Source organism: Alligator mississippiensis, chromosome 3 (assembly GCF_030867095.1).
Source record: "Alligator mississippiensis isolate rAllMis1 chromosome 3, rAllMis1, whole genome shotgun sequence".
In the NCBI taxonomy this organism is placed as follows: domain Eukaryota; kingdom Metazoa; phylum Chordata; order Crocodylia; family Alligatoridae; genus Alligator; species Alligator mississippiensis.
The window spans coordinates 41,381,602-41,409,159 of NC_081826.1; the positions used below are offsets into that span (position 1 = coordinate 41,381,602).

The 27,558-nt window shown below is 46.1% G+C and overlaps 1 protein-coding gene across 20 annotated transcripts in view; it reads right to left on the minus strand.

The window, feature by feature from the left end:
* The window catches only part of CPQ (carboxypeptidase Q), a 390,605-nt gene that overhangs the window by 17,080 nt on the left and 345,967 nt on the right, over positions 1-27,558 (minus strand). For 9 of the 20 annotated variants that reach the window (XR_009460659.1, XR_009460668.1, XR_009460661.1 and 6 more), the window contains one exon: positions 26,532-26,753. Coding sequence is in view for 9 of the 20 variants with exons in the window: in XM_059723860.1 (XP_059579843.1) it covers positions 17,952-18,011; positions 19,799-19,838; positions 20,552-20,911; positions 24,247-24,977 (1,191 nt within the window). In the remaining 11 variants the exon portion in view is untranslated. Of the gene's footprint in view, positions 1-16,581; positions 16,844-16,865; positions 17,838-17,926; positions 18,012-19,798; positions 19,839-20,551; positions 20,912-24,246; positions 26,081-26,531; positions 26,754-27,558 lie in introns of those variants that run through there. The other 11 variants (XM_059723862.1, XM_059723861.1, XM_059723860.1 and 8 more) reach the window with 11 other exon arrangements.

A 27,558-nucleotide genomic window follows, 5' to 3' on the forward strand; every position in this document is an offset into this window, starting at 1 on the left:
GGATGGCTGGCTGATTTCTTTAATTGGGTGGGATGGGATACGTCCTCTTGGCTCATACACTTGTTGACCCCACTCATTACTATATTGTTACCGTTCATAGCCATAGCAATAATTGTTTGCATGGGATGTTGTAGTGTACAGTTGATCCAACAACGTTTAACAAAGTTATCTTCCTTTGTATACACGAGGTTACCAGAACTTCCCGAGAATGATGAGTTTATAGACGACACCACCATCTAAACCAAACCCGTGTATTTGCAGGTTTTGTCTTTCAGAAGCCGGTATCAACGACTCGAAAGCAAGTGACGGCCACTACACCGAGTGGAAACAGAAACGTCCCCGTAAATACCGAGACCTGAAGTGTAAAGCTACAATGACACCCACCGAAGGACTCATGCTTGAACTTTTCATAGTTACTGTAATTTTGTGTATTGGTGTTGTCACTCTTTGTTTCTTGATCCGGTTTGTGAAAGACGAGCTCGTGTCGTTATCCAATGTTGTATATACCTGTTTACGTGTACCCCTTGATGAGGACAAGTTTGGCAATGAAGTAGTCGTTGAGTTAGAACGAGTAGCCATTGTGCCATGAGCAAGGGGGCATGTCATAAATAAGTCCCCAATCAGAGTTAAATGCTCCTGACACAATGGGCCAAGCGAGCTGTTTTACCCCCCCCCCTTTTTTGTTTGGGCCACCTGATACGGGTGTACCCTATGTCATATTTCCGAGTACTTCAATGAAAGGTTCTAGAAGTTAGCACCTAATGCTAGGTCTTTATAATAGTAAGGAAAAGTTCCGCCTTGTTATGTAAATATGTGCAACATTATTGGCCGGATGTAAATTATTCTGTAAAGATGGTTAGCTATTGGCCCGCTAGCCATATATAAGGTTACCCAGTTTCCGCCCAAGGTGGAGACCTCTGCGACGACCTCCGAGCTCACTGCCCAGAGATCTGAGAGATCACCTTTAGAGGTTCATTGAGAAACTGATCATCTTTTAGTGTCTCCCTGTCGCTGAAAAATATCTGACGTACCCTATCCCGATTGCTAGCTCATTGCGTTGCGAACTCGTCCGTTCCCCCGTTCAATTGTCGTTCCTGTTACCTGTTGAGTTATTTGTATTCTACTTTCGCCTCGTTTTCTGTAACAAGCAAGCATCATTCACCTATGCCAGAACCATCTAAGGACGTAAGTAAAATCTCTTTGGAACCATTAAACTGTCCTGCCTCTCCATCCACATGCCTGCCCAACCGATCCCGTTTTGCTTAACAAACCCCAATTTCTGGCCTGGCTGGTCCGGCTCCCAGGACATACAGATCAGCAAACTCCAGTGTACAACTCTTGAATGTGGCTGCCTTCTTGGGAATGAAAATCCACACACATGCTTCTGTTAACAAACCCTAACAACTAGATTAGGGATTGGAAACATTTTTGGGCAGAGTGCCAAAAATGCCTGCAACCTCAACTTGTAAGAGGTTGGCATTCCAGGGGCAGATGGCTGAGGAGCTGAGGGGCCCGATCCTTGTTGTGTCAGTGCATCCCTGGTCCCTTCCCTGCCATCTGCCCTGAGGTGCACATGCCAAACAAAATGAATTTGCATGCCATGCTCTAGCACCCAAGCCAGGGATTGCCTACCCTTGAACTGTGGTATATGGAATGTACCTTTAAGGGTCCAGCAGTGGGATGACCCAGTGTCTCCCCCTGATGCCCAGTGGGTGTGGTTTGTGGTGGTGGGTAGTTATAGTTCTCCCTGCAAGCTGTGAGCATGTGAGTTGCTCAATCCTGTTCCTAATAAAGATAAAGCTGTTTACGACCTGTTGCAGGGCACTCTAGATGCCCAGCTCCTATAAGAGTGGGAACTGCTAGGGGAAGAACCCTAGCATTGAATAGGGAGCCCCAGCTGTGGGTTACCAGAGCAACCAGAGTGAACCAGCAGCACCCGCCTGTTACAGGTCAGCTGACAGGAAGGGGCAGGGCTGACTCGCATATAAATCCCAGACCTGAGGCCAGGAGGACAGTTCCCTGCCAGCAGCCAAAGGGGAAGGAGTTCTCCCAGAGCAAGTGAAGGGGAGAGTCCTGACTGCAGGTACAGCCTTTGATGCTGTTGTGCGATGGAGTATTTCCTGGTAGGGCTTGAATGTTGTTATAGCCGTGCGGCTTGAGTTATGTTATAGCCCATGGGTTTGTGCTTTGTTTACTGTTTAATAACAGTGGCTTGGGTGAGGCTATAAGGGGATGGAGGAGGCCTCATAGGGGACTCACGGTAGCGTGGGTACCCCAGCCCCAGAGAGAGGGGCCGCATTGAGATGCCCCAGAGAGAGGGGGCCGCATTGAGATGCCCCAGAGAGAGGGGGCCGCATTGAGAAGCCCCAGAGAGAGGGGGCAGCGTTGAGAAGCTCCAGAGAGGGGGCAGTGCCAGACAGGGCTGCGGAAAGCCCGAGCGCCAGTGAAGACACAGCGTGAGACAGGGCTGCAGAGAGCCCAGTGAGGACAAGGGGGCCAAATTACAACAAGGCCCAGACAAACAACATCGGTACCATTGGTGAGGCATGGGCTGTGGTGTAGGGGAGGAAACGGAGCCGCAGATAGCTCGCCCTGGCATCGGGGCAGTAAATGGGCAGCCTCCTGCTAATTAACATCAATTAATCAATTTACAACAAGGCGTGGCAGAAAAGGTGGTGGGCAGTTGGCCCAAGAACAGGTGGGTGGGCCACAGTTAGATCGGACCAGAGCAGGTGCCTGTTACACCACCCCACCAGTCTCTGCTGAATGGTGACTTGAGGACAGAACCCCAAAGGCTTGGAGGTCTGAGTGAATCCCCCATCCCTGGAACCCAGTGGCATAAAGTAAACATTATAGAACTAGATCTTAATTTAAATCTTACTGGAGAGATTGAATCATAGAACATTAGGGATGGAAGGGATATCAGGAGGGCATCTAATCCAACCTCCTATTCAAAGCAGGACCAGCCCCAACTATATCATCCCACCTAAGGTTTTGTCTAGTTGGGCCTTAAAAACCTCCAAGGTTGGAGATTCCATAACTTCTCTGAGTAACCTGTTCCAGTGCTTTACTACCCTCCTTGTGAGAAAGTCTTTCCTGATATCTAACCTAAACTTCCCTTGCTGCAACTTAGACCATTGCTCTTTGTTCTGTCATCTGCCACCACTGAAAAGAGTTTAGCTCCATCCTCTTTCAACCATCCTTTAGGTAGTTGAAGGCTACTATTAAATCCTTCCTCAATCTTCTCTTCTCTAGACTAATAAGCCCAGTTCCCCCAGCATCCCCTCAAAAGCTATGTGCCTGAACACCCTAACCATTTTTATTGCCCTCTGCTAAGCTGTCTCCAATTTGTCCATATCCTTTCTGTAGTTTGGGGGGGAAGGTGGGGTGCAAAACTGGACACAGTACTCCAGATGTGGCCTCACCAGTGCCAAATACAGGGAAAGAATCACTTCCTTTGATCTGCTGGCAACTTTCCTACTCCTGCAGCCCAGAAGGACTAAATGGTTGTGTCTGGTTCCTGGGCAGAAATGCAAAGGTAGGAAATCAATTTGTTCTCTTCCACCCATTCCCTACACTATTCAGGATCAGACCCAATCTAACCCTCAAACTGATTAATCTTACTGCACAATTTTCTGTCTCTGACCTCTCATATTTCTGAAGCCACCAGTTTAGTGTAGGGTGCCTCTTCATTTTATACAGAAAATGGGTATAGGCTGAAGTCAGCCTTTCCCTAATCAGCAGTACATTGCAATAGATATCATCTGAAGAAATATCATGATGTATGAATGCTTCTTCTGGCAGAGTGGAAATTTATCTGGGCCAGAATGCTGCCTGTGGCCTATTCAGCTCAAGTTTAGCTTCAAAATAATGCAAAAGAGGTGGGAGGGAAACCTTCATGAATTCTCATACCACAGACAGATATAGCACCTGATTTTGGTGGGGGTAGAAAGAGGAGAAATGAATGAGGAGGTTTCAAGACTGCAGTTTACAAATGTCCTCTGGTACTTCTTAACAGAAGGTGAATTGAATGCCAAAGAAATTTTATGCAAAGTTAGCAGAAATTGCTAAGAGTATGTGATTGCTCAGAACAGTCAGTCATCAGATCACATTACAATACACTCAGAATCAAAATACATTGAGGAAATTCAAGCAGCAATAGACCTTATAATTATAGAAGGCCAATAACTAGCATGAGGTGACAGACAAAGTAAAGTATAGTACCAGGGAGCAATTCAAATCCCAGTTCTAAATATGTTTGAGTAATAGTCTAAAAACCAGGTATTTACATAAAACTCTTAAGTCACTAATATTTAACTATCAATTTGGTGCACTATATTTCCAACTTTGTTATCCCATGCTCTACTTTGTTATTTCAATAGGTTAGCACTAAAACTCATTGAGAAAAGGGAGAAAGCAGTCATGTGAAGTTGTTTGAAGAAATATAGGAATTCTTTTTAAAACATTGCAGAAATTGTGAGAAATGTAATTTCAGTTGTTCCCCTTGCTATTGCTTTTTCTACCAAATGCAATTAACTTAATAACATCCAATGTTGTCCCCCTATTTCCTTTCCCTACCCTCTGACTTCCTCACTTTTGGAAAGTTACAGAATAACAGAGAAAAATAAATAGTAAAAACAAACTTAAGTGAACAAATGAAAAAAATATAATTCACTAGACAACATCATTCTCTTGCATTCATTACAAAAAGAGAAGGGGCAAGTAAAGAGAAAGGGGAAAAGTGGGGAAAAAAGAAAAAACCCACAAACCCTAAATGCCAGCTTTGAAAATATAGAATTTCCTGGCTTTCATAGAATCATAGAAGTAGGGTCAGAAGGGACCTTGTAGATCTTCAGGTCCGACCCCCTGCCTGGGCAGGAGGAAAACTGGGCTCAATTGACCCCAGTCAGGTAAGCATGAAACCGCTTCTTAAAGACCCCCAGGGTAGGAGCCAGCACCACTTCCCTTGGAAGTTGGTTCCAGATTGTAGCCGCCCTTACTGTGAAGTAGTTCTTACAGATGTCTAATCTAAACCCACTCTCCAACAACTTGTGGCCGTTATTCCTTGTTATCCCAGGGGGCGCTAGGGGAAACAAGGTCTCCCCCAAACCCTTCTGGTCCCCCCTAGTGAGTTTATCACCAGGTCCCCCCTCAGCCTTCTCTTGTGAAGGCTGAACAGGTTCAGGTCCCGTAGCCTCTCATTGTAGGGTCTGCCCTGCTGTCCCCGGATCATGTGGGTGGCCCTCCTCTGGACCCTCTCAATGTTGTCCACATCCCTCTTGAAGTGGGGTGCCCAGAACTGGACACAGTACTCCAGCTGTGGCCTGACCAGTGTTGCATAGAGGTGGAGGATCACCTCCTTGGCCCGACTTGAGATGCACCTGTGGATGCATGATAAGGTCTGGTTAACCCTGCCGACCGTGTCCTCGCATTGTCGGCCCATGTTCATCTTGGAATCAATGATGACTCCAAGATCCCTTTCTGCCTCTGTGCTCTCAAGAAGGGAGTTTCCCATCTTATAACTGGTTACTGGTTACTACTGCCCAAGTGCAGCACCCTGCACTTGTCAGTATTGAAACGTATCCTGCTTTTGTTAGCCCACCCCTGCAACCTATCCAGGTCTTTCTTCAGGCTTTCCCTCTCTACTAGCGTGCCCACCTCACCCCAAATCTTGGTATCACCAGCAAAATTTGAACAGGTTGCTTTTCACCCCGTCGTCCAAATCACTGATAAAGAACTTGAACAGCGCGGGCCCAAGGACTGAGCCCTGGGGGACTCCACTGCCCACTTCCCCCCAGGTCAAATATACCCGTCCACCACCACCCTCTGAGTATGACCCTTCAGCCAATTAGCAATCCATCTGACCATGCAGGCATCGATGCCACAGTCACCTAGTTTTTTAATGAGGATGGGGTGGTCGACAGTGTCAAAGGCCCTGCTGAAGTCCAGAAAGACTACATCCACGGCGACACCTGCATCCAATGCTTTTTGTGACCTGATCGTAAAAGGCAATCAGGTTGGTCTGACATGACCTGCCCCTAATGAAACCGTGCTGGTTGCCCTTGAGCATCATCCCCGATGCCGGCCCATCACAGATGTGCTCTTTGATGATCTTCTCAAAGAGTTTCCCCAGGATTGAGGTAAGACTGATGGGCCTATAGTTGCCCGGGTCCTCCCTCCTCCTTTTTTTAAAGATGGGGACCACATTGGCTATCTTCTAATCATCTGGCACCTGGCCCGAGCACCACGAGCGCTTGTAAAGCTGTGCCAAGGGCCCTGCAATAACCCCTGCTAGCTCCCTCAACACCCTGTGGTGTAGAGCATCTGGACCTGCTGATTTGAACACATCCAGCCCCGTTCAGCTTTAATAAACATAATTTTTGTGAAAACAAGCAGTCTTTATATGAAACTTTTCTTTTGGAAAGAAACAGTATTTTTCTTTGAAAAAATATCTCAAACCAAAAATTTTGATTATCTCTAGTTGTAACATGGTTGCTTCTTCAAGGTCAATTGCACACACTTTTGTAATACAAAGAGTATGTAGTGTTGAAATCAGAAGAATGTGAACTGAAAGAAACTTCCACTTATTTTACACCCTCCTTCTTCCAGAAATATTACACTAATAGAAAAAAATGTTATGAGCATGGCTTGAAATATCTTGAGAAATAAAACTGAAATTGGGTACAAAGAATTCACTGAAATTGCAAATTTTAAAAGATCTGCATTGGGTGAAGAGTATTGATATTACCAGAACAAGAGATAAGCATGCATGAGAAGAAAGATATTTTGTAAGAAAAAACATTCTGCAGCAATTTTATTTTATAGATGTGCCCTATACAGGTCATGAAGTACATCCTCTGAGATCATCATTGTAAACCATCCCACCCAATCATGCTCAAAATAGCTTTCAGATCAGGGGTAGATACACTGTAAGTGGTTACATTAAATTCTTATTCAGTTCTCACTGCTTTAGTTCACAAAGTTTATCTTTTTTTTAATTATAGGCTTTCATTTGCAAAATGGAAGTCATATCATGACTTGTCACTCAGTTAAATCTCCTACTGAATTCAATGAAAAGTTGACCGAAGTAAGGAATTAACCCCAAACTCTTGTGTCAGTTCAGAGGCAAAGTTTCTATCAAAAGACATAGTACATAAAACCAGGAATAATTAATTCTATATTTATACATGACAAATTGATACATGTATACACAGAGTGACACACCCTCAAAAGTGGATATTTCAAACTTCATTTTTGTGAATTTGCTTTGACAAATTAACATTATACATGAAACTATAGATTCATTATGTTACACGAATCTGAATTTTGTTGTGGGACTCCCAGATAGCATAAAACACTTTTTGTGTAATGTCTGTCCCTCGCCCCAGTGCCTGACCTAAGGAAGGATACTTGATACCCAAAAGCTAGTCCAACAGATCTCCTACCTATACAGTTAATCCAATAAAGAGATTACAAAAAATCCTTGCATCTCAAAATATTATGCTAACCTGAAACAAAATTTGATAAAAATGATGTGAGGAAACAAAAGGACTGGAGAAACTCAAAGAAGAAATCGTTGAACACCTTTCTTAACTTAAAATAATATGTTAATTTTATGAATGATTTACAAGGAAAGGACAAAAGTGGAAGGTAAATGGCTAAAAGTAGCATGTTGGAAATTAGTATTAATAAATGAAATAATAAAGAATGGGCTATTCCATCCCAACTAGTGTTTTGGGAGTTTTGGGAGCTTTTAAAAAAAGACTTTAGAAACCAAATGGACTCATGGGGAAAGGTAAACCAGGGTGATTCTACACGAGAATGATCTACAAAGAACGCGTCTACAAAGAATGATCCAAGAAGTCTTCAACGGTGGAGCAGACAGAGGAAGGCTCTGGTTCCAACAGCTGTGAAGGTGGAAGAAGGCTGCAATGGAGAAGTGGCCCCAGTCGGCATGGTTCGCCATGCCCCTGAACCCAGCCACCAACCGCCAAGATTGTGTGGACCTAGCTCCGCGCCAGAGTCCCCACATTAAACATGCCACGCACAGACTTCCGTCAGGTCGAAAACCCCTGTGGCGATGGAGGATTGGTGACAGAGGCAGGGCTGTGATATACCTGAAGGTCCCCAGCCAAGAATCTGCACACAGGCAGTTGATGTGTGATGGTTGTGAGGCTCGTGTGTCAGGACAGGTGTCTTTCGGCAGCTGCATCCATGACTGAGCAGACCTTTTTAGGATACCCTCTGCTCACCCAGATGGGGAGAGGGCTAGAAAAAGTGCCCCCAAATTAGGTTGTCCTATCTCTCCTGGCTATGGGAAATTGCACCCACCAAGATCATCATTCCTGTGGTCAAAATAAGAAAAAGCTAAACTTTGGAACCTGGAATGTGAGAACGCTCATCGACAACCCAAAGAGTGATCGGAAAGAAGAACTGCCATTGTGGCTTGGGAGTTAGTGAGGCAAAACATTGACATTGTTGCTCTCAGCAAAACCCAGATCACCAGGGCGGGACAGCTGAGGAAGGTCAGTGGAGGGTAGACCTTCTGGAAAGGGAAACCAGACCACAACCCTTGTATCCATGGAGTCAAGTTTTTCCATCAGGAACAAGATCGGTGACATGCTCCCCAAACTCCCTTTGGGTGTCAACGAAAGGCTGATGACCCTTTGCCTGCACCTCAGCCAAAACCAACGTGCCATTGTCATCAGTACATATGCTCCGACTCTGGATTCCAATGAGGAAGTCAAGGAAAGGTTCTACTCCTATCTCGACAATGCCCTTGCCTCCATCCCCAGAGATGGCAAAAGTCATTTCTCCTGAGCAACTTCAATGCCCGGGCTGGATTTGACCACAAAATCTGGAGCAAACTATCAGCAAAAATGGTGTGGGGAAGACCAATTCCAATGGTATCCTGCTCCTGACCAATTGCACCCAACATGGCCTGGTTATGGTGAATGCTGTCTTCTGCCAGAAAGACCAGCTCAGGACCATGTGGAGGCATCTAAGGTTGGAGCGCTGCCACCTCTTGGTCCCTTAGAGACCTTTGCCCCTGAGGGACATGCTTGTCATGAAGGCCATGAAGGGATCTGAAGGCTGCTGGACAGACCACTGACTTGTGTGCTCAGTGATGAACATCTGCCTGGTGCCAAGCTACCGGAAGACCTAGAAGGTCACCTGGAGACGGCTGAACGTCACAGATGTGAAGGACCCTGGACAGCGGGAGGAGTTCCAGGCCAAGTTATATAGTAAACTGGAGCAAGTCCATACTGCTGGTGACATTTCCATCCAGGCACACTGAGAACAACTCAAGTTCGCTGTCCAAGATGGCTACACCCAGACTATTCGGTTTGCATTGTGATGGAACCAGGACTGGTTCAATGCCAATGACACTCAAATTCATGACCTACTTGAGTGGAAGCATGCAGCCTTCATCACCTGGCAAAGCCATCCACGAACTCAGTGAAAGATGGTAGTGTACCACCAGCTGAAGGCTGAGGTCCAGCAACGCATCCATGACATGAAGAGCAACTGGTGGGTGGAGAAGGCACGCATGATCCAGGGCTACGTCAACCACTATGACATGCATAACCTCTTCCAGGCTACCAAGACAACCTATGGACCTCGCTCCATTGAACAAAACCCTCTCTGATCACAGAACAGCTCCCAGCTCCTCAAGGATGATGATGCCATCTGTCTGCATTGGAAGGAACATTTCAAACTCCTCCTTAACTGGAAATCCACCGTATCAGAGAAGACTCTTCAAGCTGTCCTGCAACGCCTTGTGGTGGATTTCCTTGGTTATCCACCAACCATCAGAGAGCTGAAGTGGGCTATCCAACAGATATAAACCAACACAGCCTGCAGGCCAGATGGTATGCCTGCAGAGGTCTGCAATGCTGGCGACTTCTGGCTCACATCACGACTCCACCAGCTTATTCTCTGTGTTTGGGATGAAGAGGATATCCCCAGAGATCTTAAGAACATGACCATCATGACCATCTACAAGAAGGGGGACAAATCTGACTGTGGAAACTACAGGGGGATTTCCCTCCTGTCCATTGTGGGTAAGATCCTGGCCTGCATCCTCCAGAACTGCCTTCATCCCGTTGCTGAGGAGATCCTTCTGAAAACTTGGTATAGCTTCCAACTATCCTGGGGCACTGAGGACATGATTTTTATTGCCAGGAAGATTCAGAAACACATCAGGAGCAAAATCAAGAACAGTTCCTTGTCTTCAGTGACCTGACCAAGGCGTTCAATTTGTTAAATCATGAAGCTCTGTGGACCATCCTCCAGCACCTTGGCTGCCCGCTGAAGTTGTCACCATGCTGAGACTCCTGCATAATAATATGACCGCCACTGTCCTGAGTGGAAGATTTGAAACTGATACCTTCCACATCTGGTCCAGGGTCAAACAAGGTTGCATGATTGCTCCTACCCTGTTCACCATCTACATGACCATCATCAGCCACTTCATCCAAAATGATCTGCCATCTGGTGTCAGTATCCAGTATCGACTGGATGGCAAGCTTTTCAATCTTGGGCACTTCTGGGCAAAAACAAAAAAGGACAACCACAACCTTCAGTTTGTGGATGATTACTGTGTGATGGCTCACTCTGCACAGGATGTGCAAGTGACCCTAGATCTCTTCAATGCTTCATATAAGAGACTTGGCCTGTCCTTGAACATAGCCAAGATGAAGGTTCTCCACCAACTCTCCCCAGGCCAGCTGAACATCTCTCATGCTATCTATATAGACAGGGAGGCTCTGGAGCATGTGAAGCACTTTTCATATCTCGGCAGCCACCTCTTTCAATGGGCTACCATCAATGAAGAAGTCCAGTGCCAGGTCAACTGTGCCATTGCCACCTTCTTCAAGCTGCAACAACGTGTCTTTGAAAATAGAGATTTTCAGATGTCAACGAAGGTCCTGCCTTATAAGGCTGTCATGCTGACCACCCTCCTTTACTGCAGTAAAGCCTGGACCATCTATCGACATCACATTAAAACTCTTGAGAGCTTTCACCAGCGGTGCTTGTGTCAAATCCTGGGTATCAAATGGGAGGACCGTCAGACCAGCACAAGCATCCTCCACGAAGCTGCATCCACCAGCTTTGAAGCCTTGAACTTGAGAAATCAACTCCGATGGACGGGCCACTGCCTCTGGATGTTTGAGAACCACTTCCCTTGCCAGATTTTGTTCTCCCAGCTCTCCACTGGCCAACACTCAGAGGGCGGCCAAAGGAAACAGTACAAAGACACACTCAAGGTTGCCCTCAAGCACGGAGATATCGAGACCAACAGCTGAGAGGAGCAAGCTGCTGACCATTTGGCACCAAGGTGCATGACACTTTAAGGCCCAATGACTCGATACTGAGGTGGAATGACAGCAGCAGAGGAAGGAGAGGGAGACCAACCCAGGGCTGTGAATTCCACTTCCCCACACAACAACATGCCCCCATTGCCAAAGAACGTGTGCATCCAGAATCATGTTCCTCAGTCACCTGAAGACCCATCAAGCCTGATGGACATCATCCTCGACTTCGAGGGACTGCCAATGACACAAGATGTTAAATGCACAGTAGACTCATTCTACCGCGCATTAGTACATCACAGCAAAAGCTGTACTATTGTGTTAATATGCAGTACAATTAGTCTACCGCACATCAGCATCACTTGAAAGGCGTGTGCCAGCATTACTATGCAGCAGCGATGGTTACTGTACATTTAGTTAGTACCTGTTCTTACAGGTACTAAACTTAATGAGCAGTAACCACAGCACATTAATGAATGTGTAAACATGCCCCTAGTATCTGGATTTACTTGTAAGATTCTGTTCTTTATTGTATGCCTGTGTCACCAGGAAATCCAGACCAATACATTGTCAGGGACACCTGCCTATCACCACAGAACCAGCCAGGGCTCCAACTGGACACGTGAAATTCTACTCTACTTTCCACTCTCTCCTGTGTCCCCTTCCAGCCCACCCACTGTCTTCCTCCTGTCTTCCCTCTTTGCTTTCTTTCTCTGATCCTGGACTGCACAAGACCAACATGATGGGGTGAGACAGCTTATCCAGCCTGATGGCAATAGGTGAAAGAGATGGACTTGCCTGGATCAAACAGACAACATCCCAGCCAGGGAAATCAACCATGGCAGATTGGTAAAGGCATCTGTTGCTGTACAGTTGTCATGGTTGGCCAGCAGGCCTTGGAACATCTAGGACTGACCAACCACTTTGAAACAGAAATAGCAATATAACCCCCTTTTAAATATCCTTTCTTTCTCCTCCCACTTTGTGCCTGCTTGTTTTGTTAAAGGAAGAAAAGTGACCACCCTTCTAACCACCATTCTGGGCAACTGACATTCAGCAGCAGTAATAACCCTTTTTTCCCACAAAGGAAGATTGCTTAACAGAGTAAGAGACTCTCACCAATGTCCTCTTTCTAGTAAAGGGACTCTGATAGGTTTTGGTTAACTTTATCTTGTACAATCATTTAATGTCAATGTGTATGATGCTCTGTTTTCTCTTTTTCCCTTGTATAGCTCAAAAGATTTCAGAACTTCAGCATGATTTTTCTAGTATGTTTTACCACAGAACTAAGCAGGCAGAAATCTCTCTACTTCAAATCTCAAACAATATTTAGCAGTGTAGGGTCAAGTTATCTTTTTTTTAATTGTTCTCTCTAATCAATTCCTTTTAAAATGTGGAGTTTCAAACTGTAGACAATACTCTAGATAATGCATAACAAGTGATGAGTAAAGTGTGGTACATTAATATTCCTATTGATGTAGCCCAAAACTGCCTTAATCTTTTTCTAGCTGCATCACACTGCAGACTTATATTGAGTCTGTGAGCCACCAAGACTCTTAGGCTAAGTAACTGTAACTTAACAGAAGTCCCATGCACACAAACCAGTCTAAAAATTGCAGAACCTGGTTTAAGATAAACTTGGATCTATGAAGTATTACACTCATTTGATTTAGGTCAAACCAGTGCATGGAACTCCTGTCCACTTCCCTTGCACACTCCTGGGGTTGGGAAAACTCAGCTACTGGCTCAAGCCTTAGGGCTGTTCTTTCCACTCTCCCTCCCCCACAAACACTGGTCTAATATTTTGTCCCTTGGCCCCTTGCTCCCCCACCAGCCAGCACATTCAAGCCTCATCCCACAAGCCTCTCTGGGTGCAGCCACTTATATCTGTGTTCACCACTGCCAGAGCTGAACGAGTAAGTCCCAGTGAGGGGAGGGTGGGATGGGTGTGTAGGTTCACTGGGAGGGATCCCCTTACTCCACCTGTAGATCACACACCCCCAACCCTGCCCATGGGTTTAGCCTGGCCCCTCTATTCCACCTGCAGGTCACACCTGACCCCCGACCGCACCCTTGGATCATGACTGCCCTCCCCACCTGTGGGTTGTGCCTGCCCTCCTACCACTTTCAGGTTGTGCTTGCCCCCCCCACCCCACCACACCCATGGGTTAGGTCCTGGGGCCAGTTTTGTTCAATATCTTCATTAACAATCTGGAAGATGGGATGGATTGCACCCTCAGCAGGTTTGTGGATGACACCAAGCTGGTGGGTATAGTAGATACACTGGAGGGTAGGGCTAGGATTCAGAGTGACCTAGACAAATTGGAAGATTGGGCCAAAAGGAAATCTTATGAGATTCAACAAGGACAAGTGCAAAGTCCTGCACTTAGGATGGAAGAATCCCATGCACCACTACAGGCTGGGGACTGACTGGCTAAGCAGCAGCTGTGCAGAAAAGGACCTGGGGATTACAATGGACAATAAGGTGGATCTGAGTCAGCAGTGTGCCCTTGTTGCCAAGAAGGCTAACAGCCAAGGTTCCCTCCAAGGTGCACGCATGTGCGGTTGTGCACAATTTAATACCATGCTGAGCACTAACTTACTAATGCTGAGCACCCACCCAGAGAGGAGCTGGGCTGCAGTGTGGCACGGCAAGGCAAGCTGGGGGTGGGGGCTGGGCTAGGGGCTAGTGAGGGTTCTGCCAGTGCCGGGGAACTGCTCTGCTCCCCAGGCCCGAGGCTATATGCCTCCTTACTCCTAGAGGCGGGGGCGGGGGCTGCCGCCAGGAAACTGCTCCACACCCCAGCCCTGAGGCCATGTCCCTCCTCACTCCTGGAGCAGAGACATGTGCGGAGCTTGGCTTCCCCAGATCTCAGATTAAATGCTGCAGGCAGCAGCAGCTCGAGGCAGCCAAGAGCACACCCTGATATTTCACTCCTCTTCAGACAGCATGTTGTTCTCCCAGTGACAGTGTTTACACTTCCACATGCACCATGGTTGGATTCACTTTGGTTACCTGCAGCAGGGAAAGGTGCGTGGGGCAAAGCAGGATGGTGCAGAACCTGGGTCTGCATCAGAGGAAAAGGAGCAGGTGCAAGGAATCATTCCTAACCGTGATGTAATTTGGGGGTGCTGGTTACAGCTGTGTTTGTCTAGGGACATAGGCAGACAAGGTGCTTTGTGTAAATTATATCACATTTACCCAAAGCGCTTTGTCTAACCATGACATAAGTTTTCTGCATCATGAGTGGGGAGTCCCCATTACCAGCTCCAGGGAATTGCTCCGCTCCCCAGCCCTGTCTTGTGCTTGGAGGATTATTGCAAAATCCATTGCATGAGGATCCATTACGTGAGGATTCCAGTCTATTAGGCTTAGTGTAGTCCAGATCCAGGCTTAGTGAAAGAGGGAGGCAGGACCAAAGCAACACGCTCACGGACTGAAGCGGTGCACTCACAGATTGCTACACTTTAGAGGAAGCATTGCTAACAGCATACTGGCAGATCAAGGAAAGTGGTTATTCCACTGTGTTCTGCATTGGTGAAGCCACATCCAAAGTACTGTGTCCAGTTTTGGGTCCCCCACTATAGAAACGATGTGGACAAGTTGGAGAGAGACCAATAGAGAGCAACAAAAATAGCTTGGGGGATGGAGCACATGACTTATGAGGAGAGGCTGAGGCAACTGGACTTATTTAGTCTTCAGAAGAGAAGACTGAAGGGGAATTTGCAAGCAGCCTTTAAGTACCTGAAATGGAGTTTCAAAGAGGTAACAAGATTGTTCTCAGCGGTGACAGATGACAGATCAAGGAGCAATGGTCTCAAGTTGCAGCAAGGGAAGTCTAAGTTGGATATTAGGTAAAAATCTCTCACTAGGAGGGTGGTGAAGCACTGGAACAAGTTATCTAGAGAGGTGGTAGAATCTCCATCCTTGGAGGTTTTTAAGGCCTAACTTGACAAAGCCCTGGCTGGAATAATCTAGTTGGGGATGGTCCTTCTTTGAGCAGGAGCTTGTACTAGATGACCTCCTGAGGTCCCATCCAACCCTAATTTTCTACGATTCTGGGATTCTAGGTTCTTCTCTGTAGTGCTTCTATCCAGCCAATTGTCACTCATTTTGCATTTGTGCTGTTGATTATTCTTCCTAAGGTACAGCACTTTGCATTTATCAGCATGGAAGTTCATCCTATTCACTCTAGCCCAGTTTTCCAATCTATTGAGAACATTCTGAATTGTGCTTCTGTCCTCCAGTATGCTCTGTGTCATCTGCTGATTTGCTCAGGAAGCTCTCCATTCTAATATCCAAATAATTAATAAACAAACCGAATACCACTGGGCCCAAGACAGACTCCTTTGGACTCTACTTGAAACCTCCACCATTCTGACATAGATCCATTTGTAATTACCCTTTGCTTGCAGCTATTGAGTCAGTTGTCTCTCTACCTTGTAGTAGTTTTGTCTAGCCCATATTTCTCTAATTTCTTTATGAGAAGGTCATATGGAACTTTGTCAAAAGCCTTGCTGAAATTTAGATGTACTATATCCACTGCATTGCCTTCATACATCCAGCTAGTTTGTTCACTAAAGGAGATCAAGTTTGTTTGGCACAATTTGTTCTCTGTCACTTTTCTTATCTCAATATGTGAGTAGAATTTGGTAGCCAGGTTTTTTATTTTAGTTTAAAGTTTTGACATGTGATCTACTTTTAAGTGGGACAAAGACAGAGACCCATTTTGGAGTTTGTGACACTATGAGCTGTGGAAGACCGGAAATCATAAAGTTTGGATGCCCTGCTAAAGGATTGTTTATATTACCACCTGTACTGAGATAATTAAATTGGCGCCTCATTGCGCAAAGAACTGTACAAACACAGAGGCATAACAGGGCAGCTGCATGCCCTGGGCAGCTTTGGTGCACAGGACAGTACTGGCTGTGTTGTGTGGTCAGCTGTGGTGGGGGTCACTTGCCCCCCACATTTACACTGGTGGCAAAACCACCCCAACGTAGACAGCATGGGGTCACGTGGAATTGTTTTTAAAGTCTGTAAGTGATGGCAACATTCAAACAACCTGCCAGTTTCTATGAATTTGTGTATGTTACAGAATAATGTTATATTGTGTACAGGCCCATCCTAAATTCAAAGAGAAAAATGCAGACAGACAGTATTAGGAACAGCTTTGGAGCTCAACTTGAATAGAATAAAACACTCTATAGATTAAGGGAAGTAAATGAACAGCACATATAAACAACTTTGCCCACCCCTTCTTACCTCCTTGTGTCTCTCTCCACTGTTCCCGTCTCTCTGCCAATGCCAGCCTCAAACAGCCACTTGTCTCCTTCTTCTACAAACACTTTTGTGTTTGTTTCTATACTGCTTTTTATGCAAGAAATGAGTTTACTGGGATAATTTGAAAAACTGCTACCTTCTTCTCCTTCTAATCCATGTATAACACTTATTTCCACTGTGATGTGTCCAAAATACTTGTCCAGTGGCAGCACAGGTTTAAAGCAGTTGAAAAAAACAAACAAACCTGGTTTCACTTATTAATAACATATTTTGATTATGTAGCATGACAGCAAGTTGTGCAATTCATATTTTTATAACTACATTATTGGATTTCTGTTAAACTCTGCCCCATCTCAGTCCAAGCCAATGTTTATAAAACACGTCTATGTCTTTCCGTGTACTGGATTACAAAAGAAAAGATGATTAAAAATTAATTTATGAACTAAATAATTTTTTTAACAGGATATCTTTGAGGCAGGGTATCAGGTGTCGTGGAAACACACACAGACTACTTTTGGGTCAGGTCAGCAGAAGCTTTTATTTAAAAGAAACTACAGCTGTAGGGGGAGTTCCAAAGTGACATGGATTTTCCAAGCACTTGGAAGGGGTCCCCCTCCAAGAGCAAAATCAGGAGGCTTATATACTTTTTAACAGTTGCTTACAACTCACGTGATCATATAGTGAAATTAGCATGAAAAGTGGCTATAATATTACTTCATTATTTCTTTGCTGTAATCAGGATGGGAATTATGGGGGAGGTGGGGTTAGTTCACAAACCTCCTTCTTGCACCTGGAAATCTACTTTGTACATACTTTTTTTTTCTACCTTCAAGGCCGCGGTGAGCGAAGCATTTGCAGAAGAGTTACAAAGAACAAACACTTGCCCTTATCTGTTCTACTGTACAGAGCCAGCAATTCTACACAAAGCGGTTATGTCATCTTATAACTAAAATAATCAAAGTTTAAGGCATATATTTTTTCTGATTCCACACAGGGTATCTATAACCAGAAAGGCAGACTTTTCATTAATTAATAATAGCTATGTGGTGCTTTCCAGTTTTCTAAACATTAGGAACTTTGATGGAGACACTAAGGGGATTTCACCCTACTTGGTAACCCAGCCACTGAATTTTCTGGTAGAAGATGCCTTCCCAGCCCACAATGCTCCAAGGAAAGCTTACTTTTGCAGGCTGTGGTGTTATTTAGGTGGCAGGGGAGTTTTATTTCCGTAGCAGCTTCTAAAGAACAATGCAATTATTCTTACTAGCACTTCACATTTTTTCAAAATTTGTTTACAAAATCTATTATTTTTCTTATTTTTTTTAAACTAACCTTGAATGACTGTCCCATTCTTAAAACAGTTTTTCCTTCCTTGAATGTGAAGCTGAAGATGGGAGAGCAATTCCCCAGTCCTGGAAGAGAAATGTTGACAAGGAAAATTATTTGAATTAGAAAGGGGAAAGAATGGGGCAATCTCTACAATGTCAGTTTTTTAGAAATACAGTTTAACTAGATGATCAGTTACAATGATAACAGTTTCTCTCACAAGTTGCAAAAGGGCTAATTGCTGTCACTATGCCCACATGGGGAATGAAAACAGCACCTTTCCAACTGGACAAACAAAGCTCGTGGCAGATAGCTAATCAAGTCATATTTGCCATTGTGAATGATAGACCAGTCCTCATGCAGCTAACCCTGTTTCCACATTCCCTCCCAGTCCTCTGTTTCTCCATTTCATGTGCTGCCGAAAGATTTGTCAGTGGGTCCTCTTGGGCTCATACTAAGACCTTTTCTAATAAGCTAATTGCAGCATAAATAGGAAGAGTGCACACGCACCTGATATAAGGCACCATAAAATGGGGAACGAGCCACAAAAATATTCCATGTGTAATATAGAACGTTTTCATGACTCGTTTGTATGGTACCTTAAATTTAATGTGTGGCTGGTCCCCAACAATCAGCTAATTGTCATCCTAGACAGAGGCTGGGCAGAGGGAACCAAAGGGCTTCTCTCACTGGGGACTTTATACCTTGCATTGAATGATCCACTGAACCAAGGATCATGATCCAGGGCTCCCCCCTACACTGGCAAGTAGGGCATGATTTGGATCTGATCCTCAGTCTCCAAGTTGCATGTCCTGCCAGGCACAAGTGGCGTGTCAGGAGGTGTGATTGCTGGGATTGGGGATTAGATACCATCTCACCTTTAAATGAATATCTGTCAATAGTCTAAGTTGCCAGCTATTCTTTTGTCCTAATTATACTTCACTGAATCATTTAGTAAATCCTCTGGATTTACTAATTTAGTGGGTACCTCTGAAATGGAGAGTATCTGGACAACATATTTGTTTTAAATGACCCTACCCTGCCATCCTTGGCAGTTCACATTACAATACTTGTTTAGACAAGGTTTCGATGAATAGGGTGGGGAAAGAAACTTGGTAAAAATTTCTGTTCCAGAAGCCATGAATATCACGTGATGCTTCTCCAATTGCTGTATTCCCAGCACTGCCAGGGATGGTATCAGATTGCCATGTATCCATAATACATTTGTCTCACTTTCTTCAAACAACATTCCTAGATCAAATACCCAGTTTTCCACTATTTTCTATATGTGGCTGGACAGTTCCATAGGCTGCAAACAACCTGTGTTAGAAGGCATTCTGTCAAACAGTTTATTCACACAAGAAAGCTGCACCAGTTTAGCTTAAATAGACTTTAAAAAAGATTTAGTTAACCTGTGCAAACAGTCTGATTCCAACCTCAGGGTGCCCTTTTCCAGTCTTGGTTTAGGGGAGAAAGCTAAATGAGTGCAAGTTAGTCTGTATATAAAATCAGTTTATAAAAAATCAGTTTGAAACTATCTAGTACACATTTTTGGTAGAGAGGTCTAATAACATAGACATCTGAATTTGGCAGTCAGCAGAACTATTCTAGCTACGTGGGTTCAATAGCTCTGCCTGGTTTGATTACCTGCCAACTAGAAGTTTAGTGAGAAAAGATGTAAAAAATATTCTCAGCAAAACCTGGAACTCTACTGAACTTACCTGGCTTTGAGTTTTTGCACAAATTTCAAACTCATGTCATAGAATTTGCTAAGTTCTGTACATTTTAAGTCATTTGCCTATGCATATATATTAACTCAATCATGTGGAAATTCATAATGTCACCAAAGATCTAGGGAAAATGCTGTACTTACAACTGAATCTTGCTTTGAGAAGTTTGGAGGTACTACAAACCTGAAATTCAAAGGAAAAATTGTGGTGGGGAGGGAGATGGAAGAAATATATATATATTGGGCATGTCTACACTAGATGCTTTACTGCACCATAGACTAATTGACTGCACAGTAAAGCATCACTATCTACATATGCAAACACTTACTGCTCAGTCAATTAGTCTACTCTGTGGTTAATTTCCTGAAGGTAGCAAATTAACTGAACAGTAGTTACTATGCAGTACCACACACGTAGATGCCAACCAGGAGCAAATTTGCTCCCAGCCAGCCCCACCAACAAGGGGCTACCCTTCAGCTAGCTCCTGGGCCACAGGGCGTGGAGCTTCTCCAGCCCTGGGGCTGAGGTGGCTCTTTGCCTTACCCAGCCTGCCCCTAAAAATGCTGTGGTGACCCCAGGGCCCTGGGCCATCAGCGGCCAGCCTCTGGCCACCAGATCCTTCACCAGTGGCCCCAGGCCAGCTGCAGCAGCCTGCCTAGACTCCAGTGCTAGTCTCAGGCCCACCACTGGCATGCCTGTCTCATAGATTCATAGATATTTGGGTCAGAAGGGACCTCAGAAGACCATTAAGTCTGACCACCCGCCCTGGGCAGGAAGACCCCAGCTAGGTGTGTGTCTCACCTCCTCTTAAAGACCCCCAAGGCAGGGGAGAGCACCACCTCCCTTGGAAGCTCATTCCAGATTTTGGCATAAAGAAATTCTTCCTGATGTCTAACCTAAATCTGTTCTTCATCAGACTGTGGCCGTTGTTCCTAGTTACTCCAAGGGGTGCCCTGGTAAAGAGGGCATGTCCTATTTCATGCTGTTCTCCCCTGATGAATTTGTAGGTGGCCACAAGATCATCTCTCAGCCTTCTCTTGCAGAGGCTGAGGAGATCTAGGGCCCCCGATCTCTCCTCATAGGGTTTTGCCTGCAGTCTCCTAACCATACGAGTGGCCCTTCTCTGAATCCTCTCGAGGTTGTCCAAATCCCTCTTGAAGTGTGGTACCCAAAACTGGATGCTGTACTCCAACTGCAGCCCGACCAATGCCACTTTAAGAGGAAGTATCACCTCCTTGGACCTGTTTGTCATGCACCTGCTAATGCAAGGAAGAGTGTGGTTAGCTTTACTGATCATTTCCTCACGTTGATGACTCACATTCATCTTGGTGTCAACAATGACTCTAAGATCCCTTTCTGTTGCTGTGCTGCTGAGAAGATACTCCCCCAGCCTGTAAGAATGCTGGTGATTCCTTCTTTCTAGGTGCAACACCTCGCATTTGTCCTTACTGAAGTGCATCCTATTGTGTTCTGCCCATTTTTGCAACCTGTCCAGATCCACCTGGATTCATTCCCTACCCTCTGTTTTGTTAACTTTACCCCATAATTTGGTATCATCTGCGAATCTGGACAGAGTGCATGCCATGCACTAGCCTGGCCCCTGCTCTGGGTGCTGTACGCAGCTGCCCAGGCCTGCCAGCACCCAGACTGTTGCACGCAGTCCCTGAGGGCCATCAAAGAAGCCACACTGGTATCATCCTTGATGGCAACAGTGCCTTCCAGGGGCAGAACTAGTCCCAGGAGGAGACCACAGACCTCATGGTGCTCTGTGGTGAGGCTGAGGTCCTGAACCAATTTAATTGGAGTCAGCAGTCCAACACCCACGTCTATGAGGGCCTGTCAGGCTGCATGGAGGAGCATGGGCATGACTGGTCAGCACACCAGTGCCACATAAAGGTCAAGGCCCTGTGGGCACAGTGGGTCAGTGTCACTGACCATAATTGCTGGTTGGGGGCTTGCCAGAAGTCCATGCCCTTTATGCGGCAGCTGGAACACATCCTCATGCCCCAGGAGTCTGGCTGGATCCACATCATGAATTCCAGCATGAGCAGCCTGCCCAAGCCTCTGCTGTGGCCTGGCAGCTGCAACAAGGTGTCAGAAAGGGAGGGCCCCTTGGAGTGCCAGGAGCCCATCCCACCATGGTCCCTGCCCCCAGCATCATCCAGCAGTTCTGGCAGCACAGGCTAGTACCTGTCCCATCAGGTATGGATGCACAGCCCTGCCTAGGACAGCTTGGCCATGGAATCGCCTGTCCTCAGCAGCTCCAGGTCCTCCCTGCACCCCAAGACACTACTGGCAGGGACAGACTTGGGCCATGGGGCATTCCTGCCACACCCATCTGGTAAGCCCCACATTTGGGGAAGGGCTCTCCCTACCTCTGCCCCTGCCCTTGCTTCTGCCTGGCCCAGCCAAGCTGAACCTGCGCCCTGGAGTTCCCGCCCCCCTTCCCCTCTCCCCACAGCATGCAGGGAGGTGGAAGGGAGTGCAAACTTTATTAAGCAGCCTGTGCCCCCTCAGCTAGACAGGCACAGGCCTCGCACATGCATAGAAATACGTCAGTGCTGGAGGCAATGTCATCCTTGGCTGCAGGGGGCAGGGACATGTAGTGTAGGCACAGGTACCCCTCCAAGTGGTGAATGTTGTGGGGCAGTGCAGGCTTGCCCATTGCACCATTGAAGCTCTGGGTCCTACACCAGATTCTCAGGGGTGCCTGGGGCACCATGGAGATCAGCAGCAGCAGGACATAGTGAGTTGGGCACTCCTCGGTCCATGCAAACAGCTCCTCGCAGTGCATCCAGGATGCTCTCAGCAGGGGCATGCTCAGGGTACAGGACTGGCATGGCGTGAGGCTGGCCTCCAGGTTCCCCTCTGAAGAGGCCCACTGGGGAGAGGGCATAGGTGCCAGCAGCTCTGAGTCCCAGTCAGATGTGAGCTCCTTGCCCCTCAAGCCCATGAGCCATGGGCCTGGCAGCAGAAGAGATGGTCTGGCCTACAGGAGGAAAATGTCCCAGGCTGGGAAGGGGACAGGAAAGGCAGACTGCCTGTGGCAAGCACCCAGCGGCTCATCTGCCCCTGTAGTGGGGACGAGAGGCTCAGCTGGTAGGCACCTGCCTGGCTGACTTACCATGGTCCCTAGGCACCTGTGGGCACACAACCCCCCATCTGAGGCCAGGCAGTGCATAGCCCCCCTGGTATTGTACATGTTATCTCAGAAATGTTGCCAACTTTCACAAACAGCCTTCTTCTCTTGGCTCCGCAGCTCCAGCAGCTGCATGTGGGGAAGAGCCACCAGCTGTATGTGGGGATGTGCCGTCAGTGCCAGTCTTGGTGACGGCCTTCTGTATGCAGCAGATCTGGCAGCAGCAGACCAAGGACTGGACCCAGCTGCTGGACCAGCTGGTCACTAGGGCAGAGGAGCAGCTGAAGGACTCACAGTAAATTACTGTGGAGCAAACCCATACAGCACTAATTGCACATGTATACATGTCCACTATGTCCCACTTTATTGGAAGTACCTTAAACCAAAGCCCTGAGACTTGTTAATGAGCTACATAATTCTGATCTTTTTTTTAACTACTCTGTAACTACATGGTACTGTACCAGTCCCTTGACTTTCTGTCCAAGCAGATAGCATGCTCACCTAAGAAGGAAGGAAAGTTTTTTTTCCTGATACCTAGTGGGCATGTCTATATGAGACATTTACAGTGGAGTAGATTAATTATGTCTGCATTAAATGTTGCGCATCTACATGCACATCCCTATTAGGCTAGAGTAAATTAATAAACTCCACAGCAGGATAGTACTTGTACTTACAGTAAATACAAGTACTACACTGCTGCAGAGTAAAAAACTCCACAGCAGCGCATATGTAGACGATGCCCAAGGTGGCTGGAGCATGAGGGTGCGTCAGTGTAGTGGCTGCCTGCTGGCTCACCCCACACTGGAGCACCCTCATGCCCCACCCAGCCAGCCCCTCTGCAGCATGTTGAGTCAGGCTCAACTCCTGCTAGCCAAGGCTGTTCTGACCAGGGTCAACATGCTGTGGTCCTACATGCATGTTCATACAGTGTGCCTGGGAGCAATAAACTCCAGCGTGATATGTGCTGGAGTTTATTGTTTCACAATAATTGCACAGGTAGACATGCCCAGCAAATAATATTAAAGGGACATTCCCAGGCTATTAAAGTTCAAGCCAAAGGAGATAAAAATGAACAGACCCATTTGTACAAAACCCAACAAAGTAAACCCTTAGGAATTTTGCCATTCTCCTTGAAAATGCACTTTTTAAGCTTAGAACAAAACTGGAAAACTTCATAAATGCACTAGATTTCATAGATTCCATAGACATTACAGATAGAAGGGACCTCAGAAGATCACTGAGTCCAGTCATCTGCCCCAAAGGCAGGAGTTCAGCTAGGGTCAAAGGATCCCAGCAAGATAAGCGTCCAAATGCTTCTTAAAGGAGTCCAGAGTAGGTGCTTGCACCACCTCTGGTGGGAGTCTGTTCCAGGCCTTTGGGACTCGGAGAGTAAAGAAGCTTTTGCTTATGTCCAGCCTAAAATGGTCTTGGAGGAGTTTGTGACTGTTGGACCTTGTCATCACTTGGGCTGCTCTGGTGAACAGGCATTCCCTCAGATCCTGATGCACACCCCTGATGTATTTATAGGCTGCCACCAGGTCCTCCCTGAGCCTGCACTTTTCCAGGCTGAAGAGTCCTATGGCTCTCAGTCTCTCTTCATAAGGCCTATTTTCTTGTCCTCTGATTATGCACATGACTCTCCTTTGGACTCTCTCAAGCTTCTCCACATCCTTCTCGAATTCTGGTGCCCAGAATTGGATGCAGTACTCCAGCTGCGGCTTCACCAAGGCCAAGTACAGTGGGAGGATGACATCCTGAGATTTACTTGAGAAGCATCTATGGATGCAAGCCAGAGTTTGGTTTGCTCTACCAGCTGCAACATCACATTGCTGGCTCATGTGCATCTTGTGGCCAGTCATGACCCCCGAGCCTCTTTCAGCCATGGTGCTAGTGAGTGTAGCACTGTCAAGCCTATATGCGTGCTGCAGGTTTTTTCCCCCAAAGTGGAGTACCTTGCATTTGCCTATATTGAATGTCATCAGGTTTATATCTGCCCACTTTTGAAGTCTATCCAAGTCAGCCTGGATCACCAGCCTATCCTCAGGTGCAGACGCTCTACCCCAAAGTTTAGTGTCATTGAGAAACTTAGCCAGTTCACTTCTGACACCAGTATCCATATCGCTGATAAAGATGTTAAAGAGAACAGGTATAAGGACAGAGCCTTGGGGGACACCAAGCACCATGATGATTCACCTCTGTCATCCATCACTCTCTGGGTCCAGCCTCGGAGCCAATTCCCCAGCCATTGAACTGTGGTGTAGCTGAGGTCACGGTTGCCCAATTCTTCCATGAGGAGAACATGGGATGCCAAATCAAAGGCTTTTTTAAAGTCCAGATATATGATGTCAATGTCTTCTCCCTTGTTCAGGTGATATGTCACCTGCTTATTGTTAGACCCTGACTCCATGCAGCACCCAATGACTAGGGAGACGATGAACCAATTGCTCAGAGAGCAAACACCAGCACACATTGCTCACAACAGCTTTATTCAAAATGGAGACAGCTTCAGACTAGTTCACAAGTAAACTGGGGAGCCAAAGTGAACATTAGTTTTTTTTCCATACTTATACACTTTGGTTTATACTCATTAACATTTACTCCACCTTTGTCCCTCTTTTGTTCCACCATTAGTTCTTCCCATTTTAATCTGTCTCTGTTTACTGTTTGTTTCATTAGCATGAAATTGCCTATGTATTTCACTTATTTACCTGTTTTTTTTGCTATAAGTGCATGTCTAAGACCTTGACTCCACTTCTTCAGTCACTAGGCAGACTTTGACCAAAACCTGGAAGCTTCCGCAGGCCTCCTCACCAATCACCATTCACCTATTTGCATATGTTTATCTCGGATTCTGTTACCAGTTATGTGTTGTTTTTCACATTCCAGTCTGTTTTTCAGTCCCAAGTTATACATCTCCACATTCCTAAGACTTCACCTCATTCACAGCACATAGACTTACACAGACTCACTTGCTGCTTTTTCAGAAAAATGGTTCACACAGTTAAGATGGTTACATAGTATAAGCAAATGGCTGGCTTAGCATAAGCATTCATAACCAAAATCTTATATATAAGAGCTATATGTCTTACAACACTATTATATTGTTAAGAAAATGCTTGCTTAAGCATCTTGCAATATTACTTTTAATATATCATTCTGCCTTGTGGTCAGCAGCTTTGCTGAGCCACAGATTAAAGCCTTTATTCAGCTGCAAATCCAGGGCTCCCCAAGATCCAAATATTGTCACCCTAACAGTTATAGAAGGAGATGAGATTGCTCAGGCAAGACCTACCTGCAACCCATGCTGGCTGTCTCTCAGGATGTTGCCATCAGCCAGCTTGTCAAGAATAGTCTCTTTGATAATTTTTTCCAGAATCTTTCCAGGGATTGAGGTCAGGCTGGTTGGCCTGTAGTTCCCAGGATCGACTCCTCCCTTTCTTGAAGGTGGGCACAACATTGGCCTTCTTCCAATATTCAGGTACTTCACCCAAGTGCCAGGAGTTTTCAAATATCTTTGCCAGTGGCTGGGCTGTGACTCCTGCTAGATCCTTAAATACTCTGGGGTGCAATCTGTCAGGACCAGCTGATTTGAAGTTGTTCAGCCTCTCCATGTTCCTTCATAAGGTCTACACTGAAGCTGGGTATAAATTCACCCTCACCCTGGCTGTCCCACATCATGCTAGGCAGGGCGGTCCCTTTGGGTTGATGAAAAACCAATGCGAAGTACCTGTTAAGCAGGTTGGTTTTTTCCTGGGTTTCGGTCGTCAGGTATAGTTACTAGCATTACTGGAAAAGGAAGATAAAGGGAAGTCTCTTGCTCAAAACACAAGCAACTGCTCACAAAGGGAAAAGGGAAAAATATGTTTAAAAAACTAAAAAATGTACTTGCGTGGGCTTTCTTTTAAACTCTTGTTTTTTGTTTGAAATCTCTTGGTTTAATCAGGATTCTGTAGACACATCTAAGAGAAACAAAGCCAGAAGTAACTTCAAAACAGAGTGGGTGGAGAGTTGACCTTGGAGGACTGTACGCTGCTATAGATAGCTTTTTGGACAGATCCCAGCCAGGCATGTTTGGTCATACCAGCAGAGCTGACCACTTTTATTTTTGCTGCTGGCTTTGGCTAAGGACCCACTGGTTCAGGGTCCTTGCCTCCACTAAAGCACAGCTAGTAGATAACACCATGAGGCCACACAGGACTTGTTAGAAATGCAAAATAAGTAAACAGAGTTAAAAAAATAAACTGCCACATAGCTCTTTGCTGGCTTCATGCGGCTCTTCGCAGGCTTTACCTGCTGGGCACTTCTTATCTTTCAGAGGCTTTGAAGAACCTGAAGCGAGAAACCTTGCCCTCAGCCCCTCCTGGAGGATGCCTGACCCCTGGCAACCCCAGACTCCAAGCAGCCTTGCTCCCTGCTGGTGCAGGAACCCCTAAGGCTGCTTTCAGTGTCTTTTATTCTCACCCCTGCTGGTCCACAAGGCTGGCTCTTCCTCGTGTTTCACACCTGGGTTAACTCCCTTGTTGGGAGGCTCACTGCATCCCTGGACTTGGATCCTCAGCCTTTGGTAAGTCCTTCCAGGTCTGGGGTGGGTATGGGGAAGTGCTCCCAGGCTGTGGGGCTGTTCAGGCTTCCCCACACCCATAGTAACAGGGCCCACATCAGCTATTCTGGTCCCTTGGATATTCCTATAGGGATCCCAGTTAGCTAAATCACCTTGGATGAAACAAGATTAAAGCTACACCTGTTGCTAAATGTGTATAATTG